Source organism: Thunnus albacares, chromosome 6 (assembly GCF_914725855.1).
Source record: "Thunnus albacares chromosome 6, fThuAlb1.1, whole genome shotgun sequence".
In the NCBI taxonomy this organism is placed as follows: Eukaryota; Metazoa; Chordata; class Actinopteri; order Scombriformes; family Scombridae; genus Thunnus; species Thunnus albacares.
This window is the reverse complement of record NC_058111.1, coordinates 5,336,189-5,358,569: the sequence shown is the minus strand read 5'-3', so window position 1 is coordinate 5,358,569 and position 22,381 is coordinate 5,336,189. Positions and strand designations below refer to the sequence as shown.

The following is a 22,381-nucleotide window of genomic DNA, read 5'->3' as shown; positions in this document are numbered from 1 at the left end:
TGTCCACCAGGATGCAAAGCAACCGAGCAGCTTTGACCTTAAGTGACAGACGATTAGAAGCAGCCAACGCAGAATTTAGATCAAGGAGAAAAGGCTCTGCGAGTGGGAGGCCCTGCAGGAGTGATGACACACGATGACGCTCGCCGTCCTCGGGGTGATTTCTCTGCTCGGCTGAGTTACAGCAGGGGAGGTGTTCCCTGTAAAAGATGTTTCTGCTTACAGGAAGCACCTTGAAATGAACTGAAGCCAAGTTTGTGCAGCGGTCATGTGTGTGTATATGTGTGTGCTTCCGTGCATGTGTATGAGTATGTGTGAATGTGTGTGTTTATGACAGCTTGAAATCGTGTCAATGAATACTGCAGGGACGGTTGCCATATGCTGCTTTTGCTCTTACAGTCTTTTCATAATTAGACATGGACCGCCTTTGAGGAGAGGATAGGGCTATAATCTCTGCCTGCTCCTCACACACACATGCACACACACACACACACACACACACACACACACACACAAAGCATCTCGTCTCTATACCTCCTGGTCTCTCTTTAATTTCCTTCTCTCTCACTCTTGTGCAGAAGAGACAGATGAGACTATGAAATCGCACTCAGCACACAGAGAGCCCGGTTGATGCTCTTTGTGGACCGCCGCTCTCTCAGAAAAGAGAAGAAGAGACGGTTTGATTGTAATACAATCCCTGATTGGCTCAGTTGTTTCTGTAAGATCTACTCCGGTTGGTGTCGTTGCTGTTGCTACTCTGCTGGCAGCGGATCAATAACACAAACTGGGCCACAAGTCGGCATTAATACTCTCTTCTTGTAAGTCTGTCTCTCTCTCTCTTAAAAGCTCAAAGAAAGAAAAAAAGACTCACAAATCGATGTGTATTATCAAGAAGAGACCTCATTTCCACCTCAGCAAATTCATTATTCACAGTTGTGAATTGGATTACAGACAGTAGAAGAAGTAGTGACATGCAACATTTAGGTCTGAATTCAAGCACACAGCAACTTTTAGCACCAATCAGTACTGAGTCAATGAATAGAATATTAACTAGCTACGATTTATGATAGATTGATAATCAATTAACTGTTTAAAAGTACCCTGTGGAGTGTTTTTTGTACCACTCCTCGTGCAGCGCAGCAGTTCTTGTTTGAGTCGGTTTGTTCGTCTCGTGCACTCTCACAGCGGGGGGTTGTGTTTTCATGCTATTCCACTGATCTACAAGTGGCAGCGTAACGCCCAAAGAAACGTAGCAATTCACCAAGAAAGGCAGGAAGAAGAAGAAGACTGCTAGCATGGATGTAAAAAAATGCAGCTTTTCAAATGTTTTATGAGGAAGGAAATCCATCCGATACAGTTTCTTAGAGCTCAAAGATACACACGATGAGTTTCGGTGAGAAAGATGTAAACAGATCCCAGCTTCTCAAATGTGAGAACTTGTTTCTTTTTCTCGTTTTATATCACTGAGTTAAGAAACTTTCCACCTCTCTAATCTGTCTGTGTGGCTGTGTTGTTATTTTTCTGCTTCCTCACAAACATAGATAGTGTCCATCTGTCATCTTCTCATATCCTTCTCCCACGCTGTGAAATAACACACACACACACACACACACACACAGACTCAGATGCATATTTCAGACTCAGGGGCTGATGCACACAAGTGACACATCTCTAAATAAAATGCTGACTCACAATCTATTATTGATGCAGGTTGGAGCTCGAAAATAATCTGTGACACGCATGTTAGTTTCCAACGTTTCCCTTTTTCACCACAGAGGGGATGGAGGGGCAGATGAGCGCCGAGGAGGAGGAGGCCCGGAGGATAGCTGAGATGGGGAAGCCCATCCTGGGAGAGCACAGCCGCTTGGAGGTGGTCATCGAAGAGTCCTATGAGTTCAAGGTGCACCATTCATTCATTTGTTCTTCTTGCTTAGTTTATTCTGGAGGAGCAGCGCCCTCTTTGTGTCGTGTGCAGCAGCACAAAACATTAAATGTAGAGTCGAGGTCTGCCAATCTATTACAGCAGCGGTCGTGGATTTTTATGGCAGTTATTCAGATGTCCTAAATTAAATGTGTGAATGACTTATTGATGTTTGCCCAGAGCGGCTTTAAAGTTTATTTCTCAACCATCATTTTATTGTGATTAGAAATCATTAAAAAAGAGAAAACTGGTGAACAAAGCAACACATAAAACAGTGTAAATAAATCTAAGTGATATAAAAGGTCAGAATTAGTTTAATGAAGCAGTAGTCAAACAGCACCTACTGCCTCTCCAAACCCCACTGAACACCCAAACCAAATGTCAGAGTTTATATATTAAACATGTAATTCCAGGACAGTCCAAACATGTTTGGAAGATGTCTCTCTTTAAACCAAAAACTGTTGGTTTTTCTTGCAGACAGTGTTTGCGCCACTGATTTTATCGAACTGTGGCCACATTATACAATCCACCTTTACACTCTTCCTCACTCAGGCGTAGCAGGGTCCTAACCCTCTCGGCAAGCGAGTCTAATACGGGTTTGAATTATTGACAGCGCTCAAGCTGGCCTCGATACATCACTTCACTCCGGGAATGCAGAAATTCAAACTCTCATGGCGTTCACTTAGCTTCCACTGCTTTTCCCCCCTGTGCACGAGGAGCAAAAGCAAGGAGGAAGATGGCCGTGAGCAGTCCAAATATTTGAAATGTGCACTGGGCCCAGGTGTATTTTGAGCAAATAAAAGCAGCCACCACCACATAAACCGATATCCTGCACCTGCCACTACAAGCAATGAAATTTGTCTGGTTTACCGGAATAGCAATAAATCTCACAAAAGGTCCAGCACACAGAAGGATGCTATATTGTTAATCCATCTGTTTTATTTGCCATTAAGAAAATTGAAAAGATGGATTCTTAATTAAGTTCCAGCTCTCTCTCATGTGCAATTGACTTTTTGTGAATTAAATGCTGTTTTACCAGAAGCACTGAGGGAAGGAGGCATAGAATATATTATTCAAATATCAACAAGCAAAGAAGCAAACAATAATTATTTTTCATCGTCTGCACGCATATAGATAATAAAAGCAGTGGATGTTTTCAAAAGGAAAGCTTTCAAAAGCTCAGTTAATGATGAAATGATGTGTGTGTGTGTGTGTGTATATAAGCCTTCTTGTGCTCTTTTAATACTTTAACTAAATACCCGACAAATTAAATACCACAAAATATTTTAAAACTGACAAGTTCGAGTCAACAGAGGAAGCAAACATCTGCCTTTCATTCATCCAATTAAAAACCAACAGAAAGCTTGAACTGTTTGAGAATCACACACCAAACAAACACGTCAACAAAACAGATGAACGAGACCCCGTCTTTCCATCATAACTCCAAACACAGTCCGCTAAAATTCAATATTCTCATCCTCTATTTGATTACCAACTCAACTGACCCTTTGTGGAAATATAATTGGCCTTGTCTCTTATGATTTGTGGACGGTGTGAACCAACTTGGGTAATAATGCAATTAAGCATGATTGGCATATAGATTTAGCACAGCAGAGAGAAGCTCTGTTTCCCGTGTGCATGAATAAAATCGATACGTATCGACGGCGTGAGGCCGTTTGTCTGCTTGTGTTTTGTTTTGGATGATCCCACCTTGCACAGCTAACGAGCTCTGTCTCACCTGAGCGACTGTGTCACCTGTACCTCAGCTCTAAGTGTTTTGTGCTTCTGATTGGCAGAGCACCGTCGACAAGCTCATCAAGAAGACCAACTTGGCGCTGGTCATCGGCACACATTCCTGGAGGGAGCAGTTTGTGGAGGCCGTCACTGTCAGCGCAGGTGAGCCGTGTGTGTGTGTAAGAAGACATGTGACCAGAGTGAACAAACAGCTGTCATGAGGAGACTCTCATCACCCTTAACAACACACTCAGCTTTTATATAGAATAGTATAGAAGTTTATTAAGTATATCCATCTGCATAAGTATAATCATTCTGTTAACAAGGGGCCTGAGGTCCCTAATGTGCTTTAAAGATCCTCTTCAGACTTGTTTTAAGACATAAAAATACTCTCTCGTAACTCGTAGAATAACATCTACTCTCGGTCCCTCCGTGGAAAATCCAGAATCTATGAATATACAAACATTTTTCATTTCTAAAGTTTTCCTGCTGGACGCAAGACGTCTCCTTCTTCACTGTAAAGTCCGATCTAAGTGTTTGTGCACTGGAGGCTCCAAGTTTCCACATCACACTTGTGTTAAGTTGAATAATGGACCTCGACTGGCCCTGGATTAGCTGTGATGTCACTAAATCACACTCGGTAGGCAAAGTTTCCGCCTTTTAGAAGACGGAGTGAAAACAGCCTTATAGTGTCAAACTCTGCACATCCATCATCCTGCTCAGTGGAGGTGAATCATCCGAGGTACATTAAGCACTGAAATCAACAGACTTAAAGCTTTAAAACACCTCTATAAATGTAACACTGCTCATCTGACATCTAGACGGTGGTACACATAGCGACAACATTTTAAACAGGTGAAGAAAAACAGTGAAGTTGAAGTGAATCAATGCACATTATCTCTCCGCGCTTCTTCTTCTCACACGTGCTTTTCCTCTGAGACGTCGCTTCAGGTTTAACAGCAGAGCAGAGGAGCAGATTGGAGTTTAGTGCTTTGCTCAGTGCGGACATCACATCCTCTATTACATCCTCCCGCCTGTGTTAGTGCTCTGAAAAATGTTCAGTTAATTACCCTGAAGTGTTACTAACAAATACCAACCACAGATTATGAATCACTGAAGGGCAACAAACCACCTGAGTTCAGTAACTCGGCGTTGTGTATATCTGTCCTACTAGTGCTCTAGTTGGTGAGAGTTTTGTAGTTCAAGGTCTCCATCTTGTGGAAGGAACAGTTCACTACAGACAGTAATTATTACACTCTGGTTTCAACTGTGCAAGTGTTTGGATTTAAAAGCCTGTATGTTAAATGAAGCACCTGAAGATGCTGTTTGTATTTTCTCTCATATCTTGTCCCTGCTCTTTCTCCTCCTTCAGGTGACGGCGATGAAGACGAGGAAGGCCGCGAGGAGCGTCTTCCGTCTTGTTACGACTACGTCATGCACTTCCTCACCGTCTTCTGGAAGGTGCTGTTCGCCTGCGTGCCGCCCACAGAGTACTGGAACGGCTGGGCCTGCTTCTTCGTCTCCATCAGCGTCATCGGCCTCCTCACCGCCGTCATAGGAGATCTGGCGTCACACTTCGGCTGCACCGTGGGGCTCCGGGACACCGTCACCGCTGTGGTGTTTGTGGCGTTGGGAACTTCTATTCCAGGTGAGAAAATATCCTCTTTCAAGATAAATCCAATGAATTTAAGGAATAAATCATCATTTGTGATTTTTTGCAGTCAAGATAAAAAGAATGAGAGAAAAAAACAGACATGTTGGGAGATCCTGTAGAGGACAGCACATCCTCCTGACTCACTCTGTCAGGAAATCCACAGTCCAGTCAATTTACGTTATATTGAGAAAGAGGTTTCTCTGAGGAAAAGTTAATAAATAAGAGCCTAACATGGATTTTGAGGGCCTAAAGGTTCTGAAATAACAAAACATACCTGCAGCCTTGTAAGCAAACTGACACTGATCTGCCTGGCCTTCCACTTGCCCTCAAAGTTTCTTGTGAGATCAGCTGGTTTAAGGCAAGCGGTGACCTCTGGGGCCTGAAAAATGGAGAAGTGCCAAAAACTGCAGTTCCTTGAACGGCCACTTGAGGCTCCAAAAGCAAGTCAATCCCCATAGACCTCCCTGTTAAAATGGCCAACTTTACAGCAGAAATAAACATGTTTACAGCCTGTTTTGGTCTCTATAGATAATTGGGGAGTGGAGGGGATGTTTATAACTCACCTGTTTAAATTTTATGAAGCCATAAAGTTATGCATAATTAAGGATGTGGCTGCAGGTGGCTTGTTTCAGCCCACCTCATCTCCACCTCTTTGCCCGTTTGGATTAGCCGAGAGTGGGGCGCAGTCAGGCACTGCCAAGATGGTGACGGCTGGAGCCGCCCACTTTGAGCTTTTCAGTGATGTCACTGTGGCTACGTCCATATTTTTTACAGTCTATGGTTTAAGGTCATTCAAGACTTTAGAGTTCTTATTTATTTTATAGGGGAGATGATAGTATGTTTCCATATTTTAGGAAGAGGGAATAAAAATGACAAGAGAAAATGTGACTTAATTGCACAGCACAAGACCTCAGAACTCATCTCAGTATCTCAGTTTCTTGCGGAACAAACATCTGTGTAAAGTGTTTCGTCTCCTCAAACCACAACATGTTCATGGTCTGAGGAAACGAAACCACAACATGTTTGTGGTGAAAGCTGCACCAAATGTGTTAAATTTTTGCTCTAAAGTGCAGCTACCTTTGTTAGTGTGTGTGCACATGTGTGAGAAGATGCATCCTTCACTCTCTCCATCTCTTTCCAGACACCTTCGCTAGCAAAGTGTCCGCCATGCAGGACCAGCATGCCGACGCGTCAGTTGGAAACGTCACCGGTAGCAACGCTGTCAACGTGTTCCTGGGGATCGGCGTGGCGTGGTCGGTGGCTGCCGTTTACTGGAAAATCAAAGGAACAGAGTTCAGGGTGGACCCGGGGTCGCTGGCCTTCTCCGTCACGCTCTTCACCATCTTCGCTTTCATCGCCATGGCTGTGCTCCTGTTCCGACGCCGGCCCTCCATCGGCGGAGAGCTCGGCGGCCCCAGGGTGTCCCGCCTCCTGACCACCCTGCTGTTCCTGGGTCTGTGGTTCCTCTACATCCTCTTCTCCAGCCTGGAGGCCTACTGCCACATCAACGGCTTTTAAAAAAAAAAAGGAGATGAAGAAAGATCTGGAAGAATATTGCACAGCAACACACACATATACTTTAACACTCAGTCACACAGTCCACAGTTTGACATGATACATGTGTTAAGATCATCTGTTTAATAGCAGCCTCGAGGGGTCCTGGTCTTTGATGCAGGGATGCTAAAATACTCCAGAACATGTTCACACACACACATACACACACACACACTATATGTACGCATGTGTAAAACTGATCATACCAAACACACACACACACACGCACAGTTACAGGCATGACGAAGGGCAAAAGGAAGTGTTTGAGGGGCGAGAAGTGTGAATATGAAAGGTTACTGCAGCAAAGTTAGCAGAGAGAAGACGGAGAGAGAGAAAGAGTCATTGTGAAGTTGACATTTTAGCGGTTCAAAGACGGTTTTTGTCAGCCTCCGGAGTTTCATTCCTTCGGCGTGGCGACTTTTTTTTATAAGCCAGATGGAGGAGCTGTCCCGTATGTAGGATCGGACCACTGATAGAGAAGAGCAGGCCTGTTAGTGTTAGGACGGAACAGAAACCTGTGAACATTCATCAATCTGAGTTGCGTGGAAGGGACGACGCTCTGTCTCACCGTCCCTCCCACCTCTCTTCTGTAACTTTACCGGTACAGACTCACGTGTCTTCACTGAGGAGGTGGAGCGCCGCGGGGATTTAAAAAAAAAAGGAGTGGAATGTTTACAATAATAATAACATTTAGTTTGTTTACTATACGGGGTACTTACTAAGTGGTGATGCTTGTCTAATACACGATATAGATGAGGGCGGTTCTCCACGCACGCTGTAAATAGTACATATCAGTGTACATAAAGAGTGTAGTGTTTGCAGTAGGCAGACGGTGATGCCTACCACTGAAAAATGTTGAGGGAGGAGGAGGAAGTTATCCACCTGAATGCATCGTTACATTTCTGTACAGAAACTCAAAAAGAACAGGAAACACAACAGTTAGGTTTCTACTTCCTCTGTCAGAAACAGTACAGACTGGATCCCACACGTTGGAAAAGTTTAGCTTGAGCTGAGCCTGACTGGGAATGAAATTTGGCAAAGTCTTAGCTGGCCAAACAAATTAATGATCGTATGACCTGTACTTCCCAACATCAATGTCGGTAACCATTGCCCAGCTGACAGAGGATTTTTTTTTTTTTTTTTTTGCATGTATAGACAGATACAGAGTCACATATATATACAATGTAAAGGGGAATGATCAGTTTCATACTGTAAATTTTACATCCCTGCATTTGTGCTCAGTGAACTATCAGCTGGTCCTTGATGTTAAATCTTCTTGTATAAAGCTGTGTCTGTGTGTGTGTGTATGTGTGTGTGTGTGTGTGTGTGTGTGTGTGTGTGTGTGTAGGCAGACAGGAAGGAGGAGGGGGGAGGAAGGGTGTTTGGTCCAACGGGGATGATCTGAGAGGATCAAAAAGGGACATTTTCCTCATAAGAAGGACCAAAAAAAAAATGTGACACACGCCCGCCCGTCTGTGTGGAGTGTAATGAAAACACACTGAATCACAGCTGGCTGCCATTCAGTCCGTCAGTCAGTCATCACTGTGTCATTTTAAGTAGTGACAGACTAATCCATTACTGTGGCATGTATCCTGACAGACTAATCCTTTATGTGTAGTGGCAGCAGCATAGTTGAGTCACACAAACACGCAGGGGGCAGTCAAACTTAACAGTGTTAGTTTACTTTTTATGAAGCGTGAAGCCTCTAAAGCCAAGTGAATTTCGATTGAGTCGTTTAAACCCAACGATAAAAGATCTCCTGTCATCAACACTGAGTCTACAGCATATTGTCCAAAGTCCTAATTTACACAAGAATTAGGATACGGGATCCTTTAGTCAACACCATGCTGATGCTTCAAGCGTCCATACTATGCCTTAAGAAAAACTCTCAAGTAAAAATCTAGTATTCAAGTTTTTAGCCGTACAAACTCTGTCCTGGCTGCACTTTGTTTGATATACTGTAAATCCTGTGTTGCGTTTTTTCTTTTTTCTGACCTTTCCACTGGTTCAGCTGACTGAGTGATTGTAATGCAACACCAGATCCAGGTGAAACCATCCCATGAAGTTTCTCTTCTTGTGGGAAAGGGATTGTTGTAATTCATCCCTGCCTGTAGTAGTAGTAGCAGACATACTAAACATCACTTTCCTTTTTGATGGAAAGTCTGTAAGCTGTTTAGAGGGACTAAGTAAGGACTTTGTTTACAGTCTGTAAGCAGCAGACAGTGATTAGCTTTTGCAGCTAACAGCTAACAAGACTACACTGTCTAACCTGGGTGTTTGTACAGTAGCAGCAGGTGTCATTTTCACATTGTAGGTTTAAATCAAAGACTGTTTGTATAGTAGTAGTATTATCAGATCATAGGTTGTTTTCAGTGGAAAACAGATTAGAAAAACACGGCCCTTCGAGGCATCTACGTGTCGCTCAGTATTGCACGGCGGAGTTGGAATGTAAAGTAAAATGTTCACAAGCGACTGAAACGACAACCAGAACCAGAGAGGTGCAAACCAGTGAAAGGATACTGAACTATATGCAGAAATCCTCTGATTTGCTGTGACATTTACACGCCGACATTTTCCGGTTTATTACTTTCAACGTTGAGATATATGAAGCTGCGAAGTCAGTGCATGAAAATATGTCATAGAGGATTTAGTGGGCAGTGTGCAACTTTATTGTATGATTAAAAAAAAAAAAAAAAAAAAGGTAGAACTAGTTGAGTCTAAGCTTCGTCTGGAAGCATCTAGATGGGAGTTGATCTCGACACATCACGGTCAACATTATTATTATTACTGTAATATTCACTGCCTAATGTCACTTTGAATATTTCTGTAAGGACATTGTACTTTGTGCTGCAGGTGCATTGCAAACATTTTCTCTTTAAAGCGCCTCGAAAAAAATCTTCACCCACTGATGATAAGCGCTATATAAGTGGAGTTTATTACACTATGATATCAGAAAGATTCAATTCGTTTACCCTTAACTAACTATACTTTGTAAACTTTCTAAAAACCAATTTTTGTATCTTTTCCTTGCAGATATAGCCAAGGTAGATTTTTTGTACTTCTAAACAATGTTTAGAACAGTATCAATATATACAGCTGGTAGAGTTTAGTGTAGATTACATCATTACTGAATTTTAGTGGATTAGATTTTGATATATTTTCCACAGTGAGGAAACTCCCCTTTCGAAACTGCTCCGACAGTGTAGTGTATCATAAACCGAACATAATCTCATCTAACCTACTGATCGTCTGCTGACTCGTTTGCGTCTCTGTGTCACTTATGTATATTTCTTCTCACGAGATAATTTATTTAGATATTTATTTATTTACAAGAAGATTATTTATCTATGGATAAGCTGTGCCGCAGGTCCTTGAGGCGAACAGTTTGGAGTTTAGTTCAAGGAGTGTGGTTTCAATGTGCAATACAGGAAATAAATTTAAAAAAAAACACATCTTTCGTCGGTAGCTTTGACGAGAGGCCAGTGCACATGTTTTTTTCTGCTCCAGTGTTTGTTGTAAGCCTCTGCCAACGTACATTTCATTCATCCGGTTCTCTTAAAGGAGGAGTTGTTTTTTTTGAGTGTAAGTAGCATGTTTACATGAAGAAACAGTGTGGAACATTGCCAGTATATTTGTCAGTCTCGGGTCGTCTTGAGCTAAAGAGGGAAGCTTTTATAGATATCGGTGGTGGCCGTGAGGCAGGTCAGTGGTGTGTGAGAGTGTAACAGTCGTTTAACTGTTATTGTAGTACAACAGGTAGGACCAAGATTACACATCACACGCAAATACACACACATACACACACATATACAGGTCTGCTGAACTGTTGTGTAATCTATGACTGCTGGGGGAGAAGAAATAAAAGCATCAGCACCCGGCGGCTACAGAACGGATCCGCTCTGATTATACACACCCAGCAGATGTTGTGACCCAGGTCCGGCTCAGCACCCACATACAGAACTGTCTACAATGTCGGGACAATGTTCCATGTTTCCATGAACTTCTGTACTAAACTGTCTGGCTTCGGCCTTTGCTGTTCTGTAGCTAGATGTGATGCCCTCCCCCGCCTTTCGCCACCCTATCCAGCCTCTCCTCCTCCTCCTCTTACTACCCCTCCTCACCCGACCCCTCCTCTCTCCCCTAGTGTGTTTCAGTGTTTGCTTTCCCCTCCGTGTTCCTCTGCAGATGCATGACGAATCCCCCCCGTGTACGTGTGTTAGCAGCATGGTCTACTGTGATGGACGCCTATAGGCATATTTTATCAAGTTGATTCCCCACAGTTTGAATCCAAAAACGCCAGTGAAATAAAATGAGCAAGTGGCACACACACACACAGATACAAACAGTGCATACAGACATGAACACAACACACACACACATACATAAACATGCAGCATTTATGGATTCAGTGTCTACTTTAGAAGCTGTGAAAACAAAAGCTTGCTCTGTTGTGTCATGGCTACATCCACAACGAGCGACATCCCAGGTCATCTTTTGTTTGTTGGTGTACGATATTTCTGTGTCTGTGTTAGTGTACCCCCCCCCCCTCTTCTTCTCTTCTCTTCTTCTTCTCTTCTTTGTCTCTTCTCTTCTTCTTCTTCTTCTTCTCCCATTCGCTCCCTCCCAGGTCTTGCTCTTCAATGTGTCTCTCTGTGAAGTTTTTTCCTGTGATGATGAAAATTTCTCTCTCTGCCTGAACCTTTGTAGGGGAAATAATGACTGAGTTAATACAATATCATGTGATAGACATATACATTTATTCAATACTGTAATAAATTATTAACTGAAGATGATATTTAAGTTTTTTTATGAAATGTGGGAGGAAAAAAAAACCTTAGAAAAACATGGCAACTTGTTTTTGAGAACATGGCATGAGGTGTAACGTGTTACTGAAAGAAAACAAAGGTCTTTAATCAAGTACAGTTGACCTTATTTGAATATAGTTTATTTATTTTCAAGGTTGAACGTGTCTGAGTCATTATTTTTGCACTAAATGAGCATACATCACTCAAACTCAACATGGTCAGAGTATAAAACAAGGATGTTAAATATATAATATAGAGATAGAGATTCAATATCCATCCATGAAACTCAAACACAACCACATACACTCATCATGATCAGGACCCACAAGGACCTGCTGGAGCTTGATCCCAAGAGAGTATTCTTTTAAATATTATGTGTACAGATGCAGGGGAGAGGAGGGCACTATACACCAGGCTAGTATGAACTCATAATTAAGTTATTTTAGATTTATGGCACTCAAAAATCAACTGACAGAGGAATATGTATTATTACTCTGTGACACTACTAAAAAGATTAGCGGATTGAAATAAAAGAATAATTGATTAATTTAGTAATTTATCAAGCAATTAATGTCAAATATTCTCTGGTTCCATATTGTCAGATGTGAGGATTTGGTGCTTTTTTCTATATCTTTATGTTTTAGGTCACTTCAATGGGAATAATATAGATATTCATGCTGATTATCGTCAGAAATGTACACTCAATCCACCAATATCAAGCAATGCACCATGTAATGCATTATATCATAAACATGATATCATACTATTACATTACAATACATTACAGGGCTTATTGAAAGCATAGTGAGGGCAGGAGAGTTAATTATTTTATTAATTATCTATTTATTCATTTAATTATCAGTTAATGTTACTGTAAGTAAGTGATCAGTGCAAGTGTAGAAGTTCGTTAGTGGTCACGTCACCCTCGCCAGTTGACTTAGAAGCTTTTTACAATTAATTTAAAGTCTCCCGTCACTCAAAAACGTGTTTTGTTTATTGTGACATCATTTAGATGTTTGAGCTTCACTGTGCAGAATGATGTACGTGCAGAGTTTGTTCTCACATTAATCTGCTTAAAGTGAAAAAGCTTTATGGGCCTGCGAGCAGGATTTGTGACATCACGACTAGTTTGGAGCCAATTGAGGTCCAATATGCAAGTTGCACAAGTGTGATGTGGAAACTTGAAGCCTCCAGTTCACAAACACTGAGAATGAACTTTACAGTGAAGGAGGAGACATCTTGTGTCCAGAAGGAAAACTTTAGACATAAAATATATTTCAGTGTTTCCCGAGGATGTTTTTCAGGCTTGGTGGTATGCAGCGAAAAAAACCCTAAATAGACAAGGCACTCACATTGCCTCAAGAGTTTCCCAGGCAATGACACAGAGATTGACTCATGTTTCAGAACAATACCGCACAGACACTCCCAAACGCAAATGATTATTGATTTCCTCATGAATGGATATTTGGCATATTTTTGGCATTAAAAGAAAAGATTCTTGTTGGCCTGGTGCCCCACCAGGCCTGTACAGTTATAGGGGAAACACTGTATTTGCATATTCACAGGATCTGGAATTTTTAGTAAGGAAGCAAACACTCACGATTATAAATACGCTGATAGCTTTTTTGGAAAGTATTATATCCACGGTGCAGGGATTTAGTTTAATAGCAAAGTATGAATCTCTGTGTTATTCCATTTGGAGAATGCAGGGTTGTAGTTTATAACTGTGACTACTATATAAGACCTATAATTATTATAATTATTATTATAATAATTAGGCTTATAATCAGTGCTGGAAAGTAACTAAGTACATTTACTCGAGTACTGTACTTAAGTACAGTTTTCAGGTACTTGTACTTTACTTGAGTAATTCCATGTGATGCTACTTTATACTTCCACTCCACTACATTTCAGAGGGAAATATTGTACTTTCTACTCCACTACATTTATTTGACAGCTTTAGTTACTTTTCAGATGAAGATTTGACACAATGGATAATATAACAAGCTTTTAAAATACAACACATTATTAAAGATGAAACCAGTGGTTTCCAACCTTTTTGACTTTTGACGTCTTACAAAAAGCAGTGTGTAGTCGGGTCATATTTAAGATTTCTATGAGTTGTTAACAACTCCACCAAACAGTGATTTTTCCCTCTAAACTTCTCACATGCTTTCATTTCGATAAATGTTCAAATGATCCAATATTTCAGCAAAAATCAAAGATTTGAGAAAAAGTCCAAAAACTAAAAACAGATTTGTGTATCAGAACTTTGTTTTTTCTTCTTTCTTCTCCCATTAATCATCTCACAACCCCTCAGATTTATCTGATGACCCTTGGGAGGTGCCCGACCCCTAGGTTGGGAACCACTGGACTAAACTAGCTAACTGTATATAAAGTAACAAAACAGTAACATGCTGCTGTAACACTGATGCTTCAGTATTAATAATCTAATGATGTCATATATAATAGTACATCAGTCAGAGGGACCAAACCACTACTTTTACTGCAATACTTTAACTACATCAAGCTGAAATACTTGTGTACTTTTACTGTAGTAGGATTTTTCATGCAGGACTTTTACTTGTAACGGAGTATTTTTACATTGCTGTTTTTACTTAAGTAAGGGATCTGAGTACTTCTTCCACCACTTGTTATAATAATAGTTTCTGTTCGTTGATTTAGATCGTGAGTTTAATCACTGCATTTTGAAAGCACCGGAAGCTTTTTTTGAGTCACAGTGCGCAGGTGCGGATGTCACGTGGTCAGGTCGCGGGGTCGTTTCCCGTTGCTAGTTAGCTGTTCAACCTGCGCTAGAGACATGTGGGAAAGTCGTTAACGTTCGTACGAGTGACTATTTGGCTCGTTCAGTGTTCAAAAAGACTGTGTTGTGGTGGTAAAGACCACCTCAGGCTGCTGGACTTTCCTCTCTGCTCGGAGGTTCGTTACAAATCATCGGAACAGCGGAAGAAGGTAACATTGTGACCGCCATTGTTTATGAGCAGTGTGAGCAGGGCCCTGACTAATTCCTGGATTCATATATATTTATCGATACACACATATATATAGCATACAGATAATGTGAAATACACAATATACCTTAATAGATATACATATAACTTACATATACCGATGAAAGGTATATTGTGTGTTTGAATTGAGTCGTCGTTAACTTGCTAACGTTAACTCATCAATTAAGCCGTTTGTCCTTAAAACGGGCCCCGCTAAGTTACCAACACCAACGGATCTGTATCCTCCAGTTAAAAAACTAATCGCATCATACAAATAAAATAAATCAGTTGTGTTCCCGATTGAAGTTCACTCACGCTGATTTTACCCTCGAAAATACCGTTGTAGATACAGAGGCCTGCTGAGGCCGCGTTTGGCGCGCTAATATGCGACGCTGCTGCACCTGCTGAGCTACCAAACCAGATGCAGAGCTACAAAATCAGCTATCAGAGCTACCAGAGCTACTAAATCGGCTCATGAGCTACCAAAGCAGATGTTGAGCTAATCAGATGTTTTCAAGCTCTGCAGCCGGTATCTCTGAAATCTGTAGCGGCTGCAGAGATAGTGTTATGTTGCAGACGGTGACCTTTGAACTGAGGGCAAAGAACTGTAACATCCCCCACAGGGATCAATGAATGTAATCTTTATTAGGCTAATTGTGGGGCTGCAAACTGATTTATATTGCTTTTTATTGTCTTGATAAATCAGTAAATTATTTAGTCTTTCATAGGATATTGATTTAGTTAAGCAACAAATTAATCCGTCCAATGAAATTATATGATATATATGACACAGAACTGAAATATTGGAGAATTTCCTTGTTTTTATTATAAATTCTCAATTATTTAGTTTATTTTTCTTGTTCTTGTATAATATATATGTATAATTTTATATACAGCATAATTTTGTTTCTGTATTTATTTATGTTACGTATTTCATATATATATAAATTGGGGGGAAAAGAAAGAGAAAGTGACCTCTTCACATCTCTTGTTTTATCTGACCACATGTGCAAACCCCAAAGGCTTTCAGTTTTGCTTGAACAATGATTGCAACCATGTTAATTTTCTCTTGACTTTTGCATTAATATCAATTAATTGACTATTCATTTCATCCTCCCAGCAGACAGGAAAAGATGTCGTACTACTCATCCTCCCGTAGTTCATCTCGGGCCACTGACTGTAAAGTGTACGTGGGTGACCTGGGCAATGGTGCCGCCAAGGGGGAGCTGGAGCGAGCGTTCAGTTACTACGGCCCGCTGAGAAGCGTCTGGGTGGCCAGGAACCCACCCGGTTTTGCCTTTGTGGAGTTTGAAGATCCCAGAGATGCAGAAGATGCTGTGAAAGGAATGGATGGAAAGTGAGTAGTAACATATTTACAGCTGTGCAATTTAGAAATCCCTCCTAAATAACATTCAGCCCTACTAACACAAAAATCTTTTTCTCATGCATTAATCCTTACAGCCTGCATGAAGACTGTAGCAGGAAATAAAACAGTTTCTTACTGACTACGTTCTTCCTCCGCAGGGTCCTGTGTGGTTCTCGTGTACGTGTGGAGATGTCAACAGGAATGTCCAGGAAGGGCCGCGGGCGCCCCAGCCGACGCCAGTTCGACCCCAATGATCGGTGTTACCAGTGTGGGGACCGGGGCCACTACGCCTACGACTGCTACCGCTTCAGCAAGAGAGGCCGCCGCAGCAGCAGGTGAAGGAACACACTCTGTTTTGCACGCGTTTACTGATATAATGCACGTTGTTTTCTCCCATTCAGCTCATCATTTGTTGCTCTGAATTTTCCAGGGAATAAGGGATGGGAATAAACTTGTTTGTCTTCCGCGTCACAGGTCTCGCTCTCGTTCTCGATCTCGCTCGAGGTCCAGATCCCGCGGACGCCGCTACCGCTCTCGCTCCCGCAGCCGTAGCCACAGCAGGTAAAGTCAGCTCATCAACACAGACACGCCTCATGAAACAACAGGAAATGCTAGTTCTGGATGGTTGTTTACTACGTGAAGACAGCACAGACTGTAAATACTATAGTCCTGACTGTATTGAAAGGCAAATATGCAAGTGTCATTTAAAGGCATGACTCAGTCCTCCTGAGTGCAATCTATCCAGCCAGGCAGTTTTGGTGTCATGTTCAGGGTTTAGAGATATCAGTTGCAGCTCAGCTCAGCGTTATGTGCTTTTGGTTCGAATTTTTGGTGCTTTGAGCGTCATAAACCAAACTGTAATGATGACTAAAATCACACTGCAAATAAAAATGAGCTTGTTCTTTAAATTGTGTTTAAAATCAGATGAGCCTTAAATGTATCTCCAGGTTGCCTTTTTGTGACTTTTCTTTTTACTTTCTCAGGAGCCGTCGTCGATCTCCATCCTATTCCAGACGCAGGAGCAGGTAAGAAAACAGCTCGTTGAATTGTAATAAACTGTTACAGCAGCACATTCGTTCTTGTGCTTTTTGTTCTGTCGGCGAGATACGACAGCTCGGCCTCTCATTGGTTGCGTTAATCCAGTTTTGCAGCAGAATCCGAGGGAGGGTAGGATGCGATGGTTATTGCCTCCCTCAGGGATCAATTAAGTCCTCGTGCAGTGTGTGTGTAATTGTGATTGTTGCAGGTGCAGCGATCACTCTTTGTTCCCTTTGTTATTATTTTTATCCGTCATTATTGACACTTAAATAGTCCCACACGCTTACAGCTAGAAAGACTTTTCCGATTCTAACATGTTGAGCGTGTCACCTCAGTATGTACTTTTATTTTTTCAAGCATATTCCAGTGATTTTATACACATTTTTTTTTAATATTTAATGGTAGCCTATGAGAGGAATGATCTATGTCAGGTGGAAAGTTGAAAAACTCTTTGAAACTCGTGTGCTTGCACATACGTTGGCTTACAGATCTGTTCAAACTTGTGATACAAGTCCAAAGTGAGAGTTTTTACAGCAGGTTTCAGATCTCATCAGTGTGTGACATCATCAGTCAGAGGCTAAAGCACTGATTTTTTTCTTTGTTTTTTTTTTAATAGACGAGAGAACAGCTGATCTGCTGCCACTAATGATGTACAAAGCTCTGGGCTGCATGCTTTAGTTTTAGGCAAATTTGTGAATTTGTGCTGTGGGTTTCAGGGATCCCCGCTGGCTCTGTGGTTAAGCTTTCCCCGTTAGATTGCAAGGTTGTGGTTTTGATACCATCTCAGGACAGCCTCCCTAACATTGCTATTATGAACAAAGTTTCCATGATGAAGATAGATATGCACATTATCGACTCACTGTATACCGTCCCACACATGATTCTCGTAGAGTCTCACTACGATATGAGACGAACTCGCTGCAGGAGCTGCGGCTTGTAGCAGCAGCAGCCAGAGCAGTAGCAGTCAAGTCTAATCACACACATTTTCTTCAGGAAATGCACAACCTAGTTTGTTGAGTCGTTAACGCCTCAGGTGTCGTTCCCACCACAGCTGTAATTAAACCCGCCTTATTTCCTGTAACAACAGGTCTGGCTCCCCAGCCCGTTCCAAGTCCAGGACTCCTGTGAGAAGGTAAGCTGCAAGTTTTTAAATCACAATTACACAGACAGCCAGAAACTGAACAACACTGTTGTTGTCATTCCAAACGCATCAGTCTCTGAGACGTACAAAGTAAAACTGTTTAAGTCATGATGCTGACACACTTAAAATGATTGCTGCTGGTGTGTTGGTTTGTTTTTTTCTCTTCAGTCGGCTCGTCACCTCACTTTTATTTTATTCTTTTAACACTTAGCTGTTCACTGTAACTCACATTTACCGTAGTAGTGACTTGTTTCTTACCATTCAATTTCTTTCTTCTCTTCAGTCGTTCTAGATCTCGGTCTCGGTCCGGATCTGTGCCCAGGGGACGCTCTGTCTCCCGATCCCGCTCACGATCTCCGTCAGCCAATCACAAGAGGAACAGGTAAACCTTCAGTTTAGATGTCTCTCATTCCCTGAAATAGGGTGTAGGCTTGTTTTTATTAAGTTTCTAGTACGTAGTCCTGCCCAGTTATTGTTGAAGTATGTAACACCGCAGTAGGAAGGTCTAGATCATCCATTTATAGATTTTTTCAGGTGTTCAAAGCACAAACTTGTCTTCCAAGAGAGGGTCAGGTTAGTCAGAGCTAGGTGCTTCATCCTAGGCAGGGAATGTTAAATAGAGTTTCCTTCCAACCGGGAGCGTCATGCTGCCGCCAAACGACTGCCATGTCGAGAGATGACCGACCACAGAGGACCCTCTGCCTCTCAACACAGAGAGATTGTGAATCTTCTGCCGAGTCTCCTGCCTCTGCTGTTGGGCCAGTATTGGAGTGGGGGAGGGGGTATAGAGGACAGCGACTTTTGGCTCTCTGCCTGGTGTAGGGAAGTATAAAAGGTTGAAATGATTTGACCTCTCTCGTGTGCTCTTTTTTATTTTTTTTGTCAAACTGTTGAGAGCTCTCGCAGTGTCAGCACTGTTTTTAACCTCCAGTCCCACTTGATCCTGAAAAGAGGGCACATGACAGACGGTCTCGGCTCAGCGTAGACGTAGCCCTTCTATTAAATAAATGAGTTTAGGCTGATAGAGCAAAGAGAGAAAATTGTATTGATCAGTTTGACAAGTGTTTGAGTAAAGCTAATCAGAGGTAGGATTATAAATGTTTTTCTTTTTTTTTTTTTCTTAAAATTGTAATTCCCCAGCCTGAATGTGGCTAGATCAAGAAAACTCTCCTGCAAAAATATAAGTTGAGATACAAAAACGACACCATTTGGTGTAACTTACGTTAAGCATCTTTGCAGAAGTTTTGTTTATTTTTCATATTTTCTTTAAAGCGTGTGGTGGGAGCTGAGCACTGCACTGACACTGCAGCTGATCCCAGGCCCAGGGTCTGCCAGCTGGCGGTGTGTACGTCCTGCGGGAGGGTGACTAAGCGCTGACCTGAGATCAGCCTTCGCCTGCAGCTGGTGTTAGACAGCGAGAAAGAGGTCGACCTACCGACCGAATCCTCCCCACAGTGAATGAATGGGTGACCGTCTGTCCAACCGACGCACACGCTCAGACGAGATCAGCCCGCGCACACATACAGTTGTTCTACTAGAGTCACCCAGCCAGCCTTCAGATCTACCAGAGGGCTGACCCACACAGTTCAGAGTTCGACCACTACCTTTTTAAATCCATTACCTACCTACCAGACCCCCCTTCCTACCTACCTACCAGAGTTCTTCGGCCTCTGTCTTAGCTTCTGAAAGTGAGAGAAAGAGAGCTGACGAGAGATCAGTCTTCAAGAGCCTCCCCAGCGCAGTGTCTCCTACAAGTTGTAGTCATCCGTCCTTCAGTCCTTTCATCCTTCGCTTCTCTGTACTTGTTGTTTCTGCCACTGTCTCCAAAGGTAACCAAAAATCAAACCCCCTGACAAGCTCATGTTGATGGTGAAAGAAAATGCACAGGTTGATGATGTACTCTGGAAAACTGGTGATTTTGTTTTTTATATATATATACATATAGAGCTAAAGTTGAGCCATTAACAAGCATGCTCAGATTGATAGAGTGTAGTTGCATGTGAGAGTGAGTGGGATGACTGAGTGAGCGCAAGAGAAGCAACATGAATTTATAAACGGGCTGATATATCTGAGGAGGCTTTGTCAGATTTTTTTTTTTTCTTCTTCTTGTGTCATATATGTCGCAACATCATTACCATTTATGAGCCGCTTTACCTATATAATATCCATTTTTAGCACTTTAAACTCAGTACAGTGGTTTTCAAATGTGCATTTCTTTCTCTGCTAATGGTATAGAACAGTTTTTTGCTCCTTTTTTTTCTCTAGGTGTGTTTTAGTTGGTGGAGGATCAAGGCCTAACTGTCTCCTCAAAGAACAGAAACTATGCTAACTATCTGTTCTAGTAGGAAGTGAGGAGACAATGTCAATGACTTGTGTCATTTATTTTGAAGAGGTTTGCCCCGGGGGTTCAATTTTGTATGTAGCTTTTGACCCCCAGACAGTTATTTTTCCAGACATATTAAGATTAGTTGCCGTAGACAAAAAAAAATAAACATAAAAGTAAACACTGTCTATCGGTCTGAGAGGTCAAAGAGATATTCAGACAGTTAACAAATATGGGCGATCATCCAAGTCTTGAACCTTCATACTGTTTTAAGTTGTTTAATAATGTGGGTTTTTTCTTTTTTCTGATCGTTCTTCCATCCTCCCCTGTGGCGAGCTAACTCCTCTCTGTTTCTGTTTCAGTCGTTCCCGTTCAGCAAGTCCAAACCGAAGCCCTACGCCAGCAGACGACTGAGTGAAGAAGAGACTAGTAGTACCCCCCCCCCCCTCCCCATACCTCCCTTCTCCCTAACAGACAGACCCTCAACCCCCCTGCACCCTGTCTGCTTTTACAGCCCCTACAGCCGTTTTTTTTTTTTTTTTTTTTTTTGTACTTGTTTGTCTAGTCCCAGTCTTTTAAGTTTAATTCCTCTCCCTACCTCCTTCCCTCCCTTACAGGGCTGTAGTCCTCGCGCAGCCTCAGATTGTTGCAGATTTAGTCAGTGTAGTGGACAGAAGTGGGTGTCCGTTTGATGGGGATTTTTTTTTTTTTAACGCTGCATAGGATGTTTTTCTTCTCAGACGTCTAGTAGCGAGTACAAGAAGCAACACCTACAGTATGTAAATGTCGACTTTTAACAGTGATTCAGTCAGTTCATACAGAAAATTGCAGTGGAAGGTAACCCAGTTGATACCAGTCTTGAGGGTGAGACATTGCATTGAACTGCTTATATTATTAAAAATATTTTTTTCCACATTGAGAATTGGTGAACAATGTTTTTTTGTATTGCACTCCAATTAGATTTTTTTTTTTTTTTTTTTTAGTTCAAATGCTGTTTAACCAGTCCATTCATAATGGCATAAGCAGATACGTCATTGCCTGCATGCCTTTATATATGATGTCACATTCCTACTGTTTGTTGTTTCTGTGCTGCACTGCCCTTTTTACAAACCTCATCGGCTTCACTGTGTGATTAATAGATTCCCCCCCCACATGTGTTGATCTCAGATTTGTTCTCCTGTGACTTTTTTGATTTTAAAATGTGCTTAAGGTTTTTTTTTGTTTGTTTTTTTTGAAGGGCTGCTTTGAAAGTTTTGTTCTGTTCCTGGCTTCTATGGTAAGACAGTGGCAGTTTTATTTTTGAATAAATCTCCTCAACATACCTTGGTTGTCTTGTGGTTTGTTTTTTTTATTGTTCACGCTTGAGGCTGGAACAATGCCCCAGTTATTTTTGGAGTACTCCTACTCATATGTGTTGAATAGCAGTCAATGTAATAAAATTTTAAAATAAAAACATTTTGTGCAAGTATTGTATGTTGTCCTGATAATCTCATTTGATAATCTACAAGATATGAGCAGTTTTTCATCATAGGCATATCAGTAGATGCCTTTATTGTACTTGTGTGCAACTATTAAAAGGAAGAAGTGACAGTTTTCAAACTGCTGGGACTTTTATAAAGCACAAATACACGGAAGAGTCACTGTAAATCAATACAACTCGTTTGTTTTATCTAGTTTTTTAAAAGACCAACCTGCATGTCGGGCAACGTGAATCTGCAAACACACCTCCAGTGATTTAGCAGAAGTGATTTGGCGGAAAGGTGCCTGTAGATGTTTTGTATACATTATTGGATAACTTCTATCACGACGAGTAGAAGCGTCTTCGCGCTTCTTGTCT

General features: G+C 41.7%; 2 protein-coding genes across 9 annotated transcripts in view; both read left to right on the top strand.

Moving 5' to 3' along the window:
* The window catches only part of slc8a2b (solute carrier family 8 member 2b), a 180,059-nt gene extending 168,237 nt beyond the window's left edge, over positions 1–11,822 (top strand). For all 6 annotated transcript variants that reach the window (XM_044353318.1, XM_044353321.1, XM_044353319.1 and 3 more), the window contains 4 exons: positions 1,773–1,897; positions 3,715–3,814; positions 5,025–5,300; positions 6,448–11,822. In XM_044353318.1, the coding sequence (XP_044209253.1) occupies positions 1,773–1,897; positions 3,715–3,814; positions 5,025–5,300; positions 6,448–6,824 (878 nt within the window). In that variant the 3' untranslated portion in view covers positions 6,825–11,822. The remainder of the gene's footprint in view (positions 1–1,772; positions 1,898–3,714; positions 3,815–5,024; positions 5,301–6,447) is intronic.
* A 2,591-nt stretch (positions 11,823–14,413) lies between these two features.
* Positions 14,414–21,866, top strand: srsf7a (serine and arginine rich splicing factor 7a). 3 transcript variants are annotated; one of them, XM_044353187.1, is made up of 8 exons: positions 14,414–14,638; positions 15,800–16,033; positions 16,201–16,377; positions 16,517–16,603; positions 17,026–17,067; positions 18,168–18,212; positions 18,505–18,603; positions 19,494–21,866. In XM_044353187.1, the coding sequence occupies exons 2-8, from the start codon at positions 15,810–15,812 to the stop codon at positions 19,585–19,587; spliced, it is 768 nt and encodes a 255-aa protein (XP_044209122.1). In that variant the 5' UTR covers positions 14,414–14,638; positions 15,800–15,809; the 3' UTR covers positions 19,588–21,866. The 3 variants fall into 3 exon arrangements, with proteins under 3 accessions (XP_044209122.1, XP_044209121.1, XP_044209123.1); XM_044353186.1 differs by having other exon boundaries at positions 15,797–16,033; XM_044353188.1 differs by having other exon boundaries at positions 14,415–14,638; positions 15,797–16,033; positions 20,907–21,866.
* Positions 21,867–22,381: the final 515 nt, after the last annotated feature.

What these genes read in the sequence shown, in the direction of transcription:
- srsf7a (XM_044353187.1), top strand. Translation starts at nt 15,810, where the DNA reads ATGTCGTACTACTCATCCTCCCGTAGTTCATCTCGGGCCACTGACTGT. An exon ending in CGCAGCCGTAGCCACAGCAG is followed by an intron (nt 16,604 to 17,025) that starts GTAAAGTCAGCT and finishes TTACTTTCTCAG; the next exon opens with GAGCCGTCGTCGATCTCCAT. An exon ending in TCCAGGACTCCTGTGAGAAG is followed by an intron (nt 18,213 to 18,504) that starts GTAAGCTGCAAG and finishes TCTTCTCTTCAG; the next exon opens with TCGTTCTAGATCTCGGTCTC.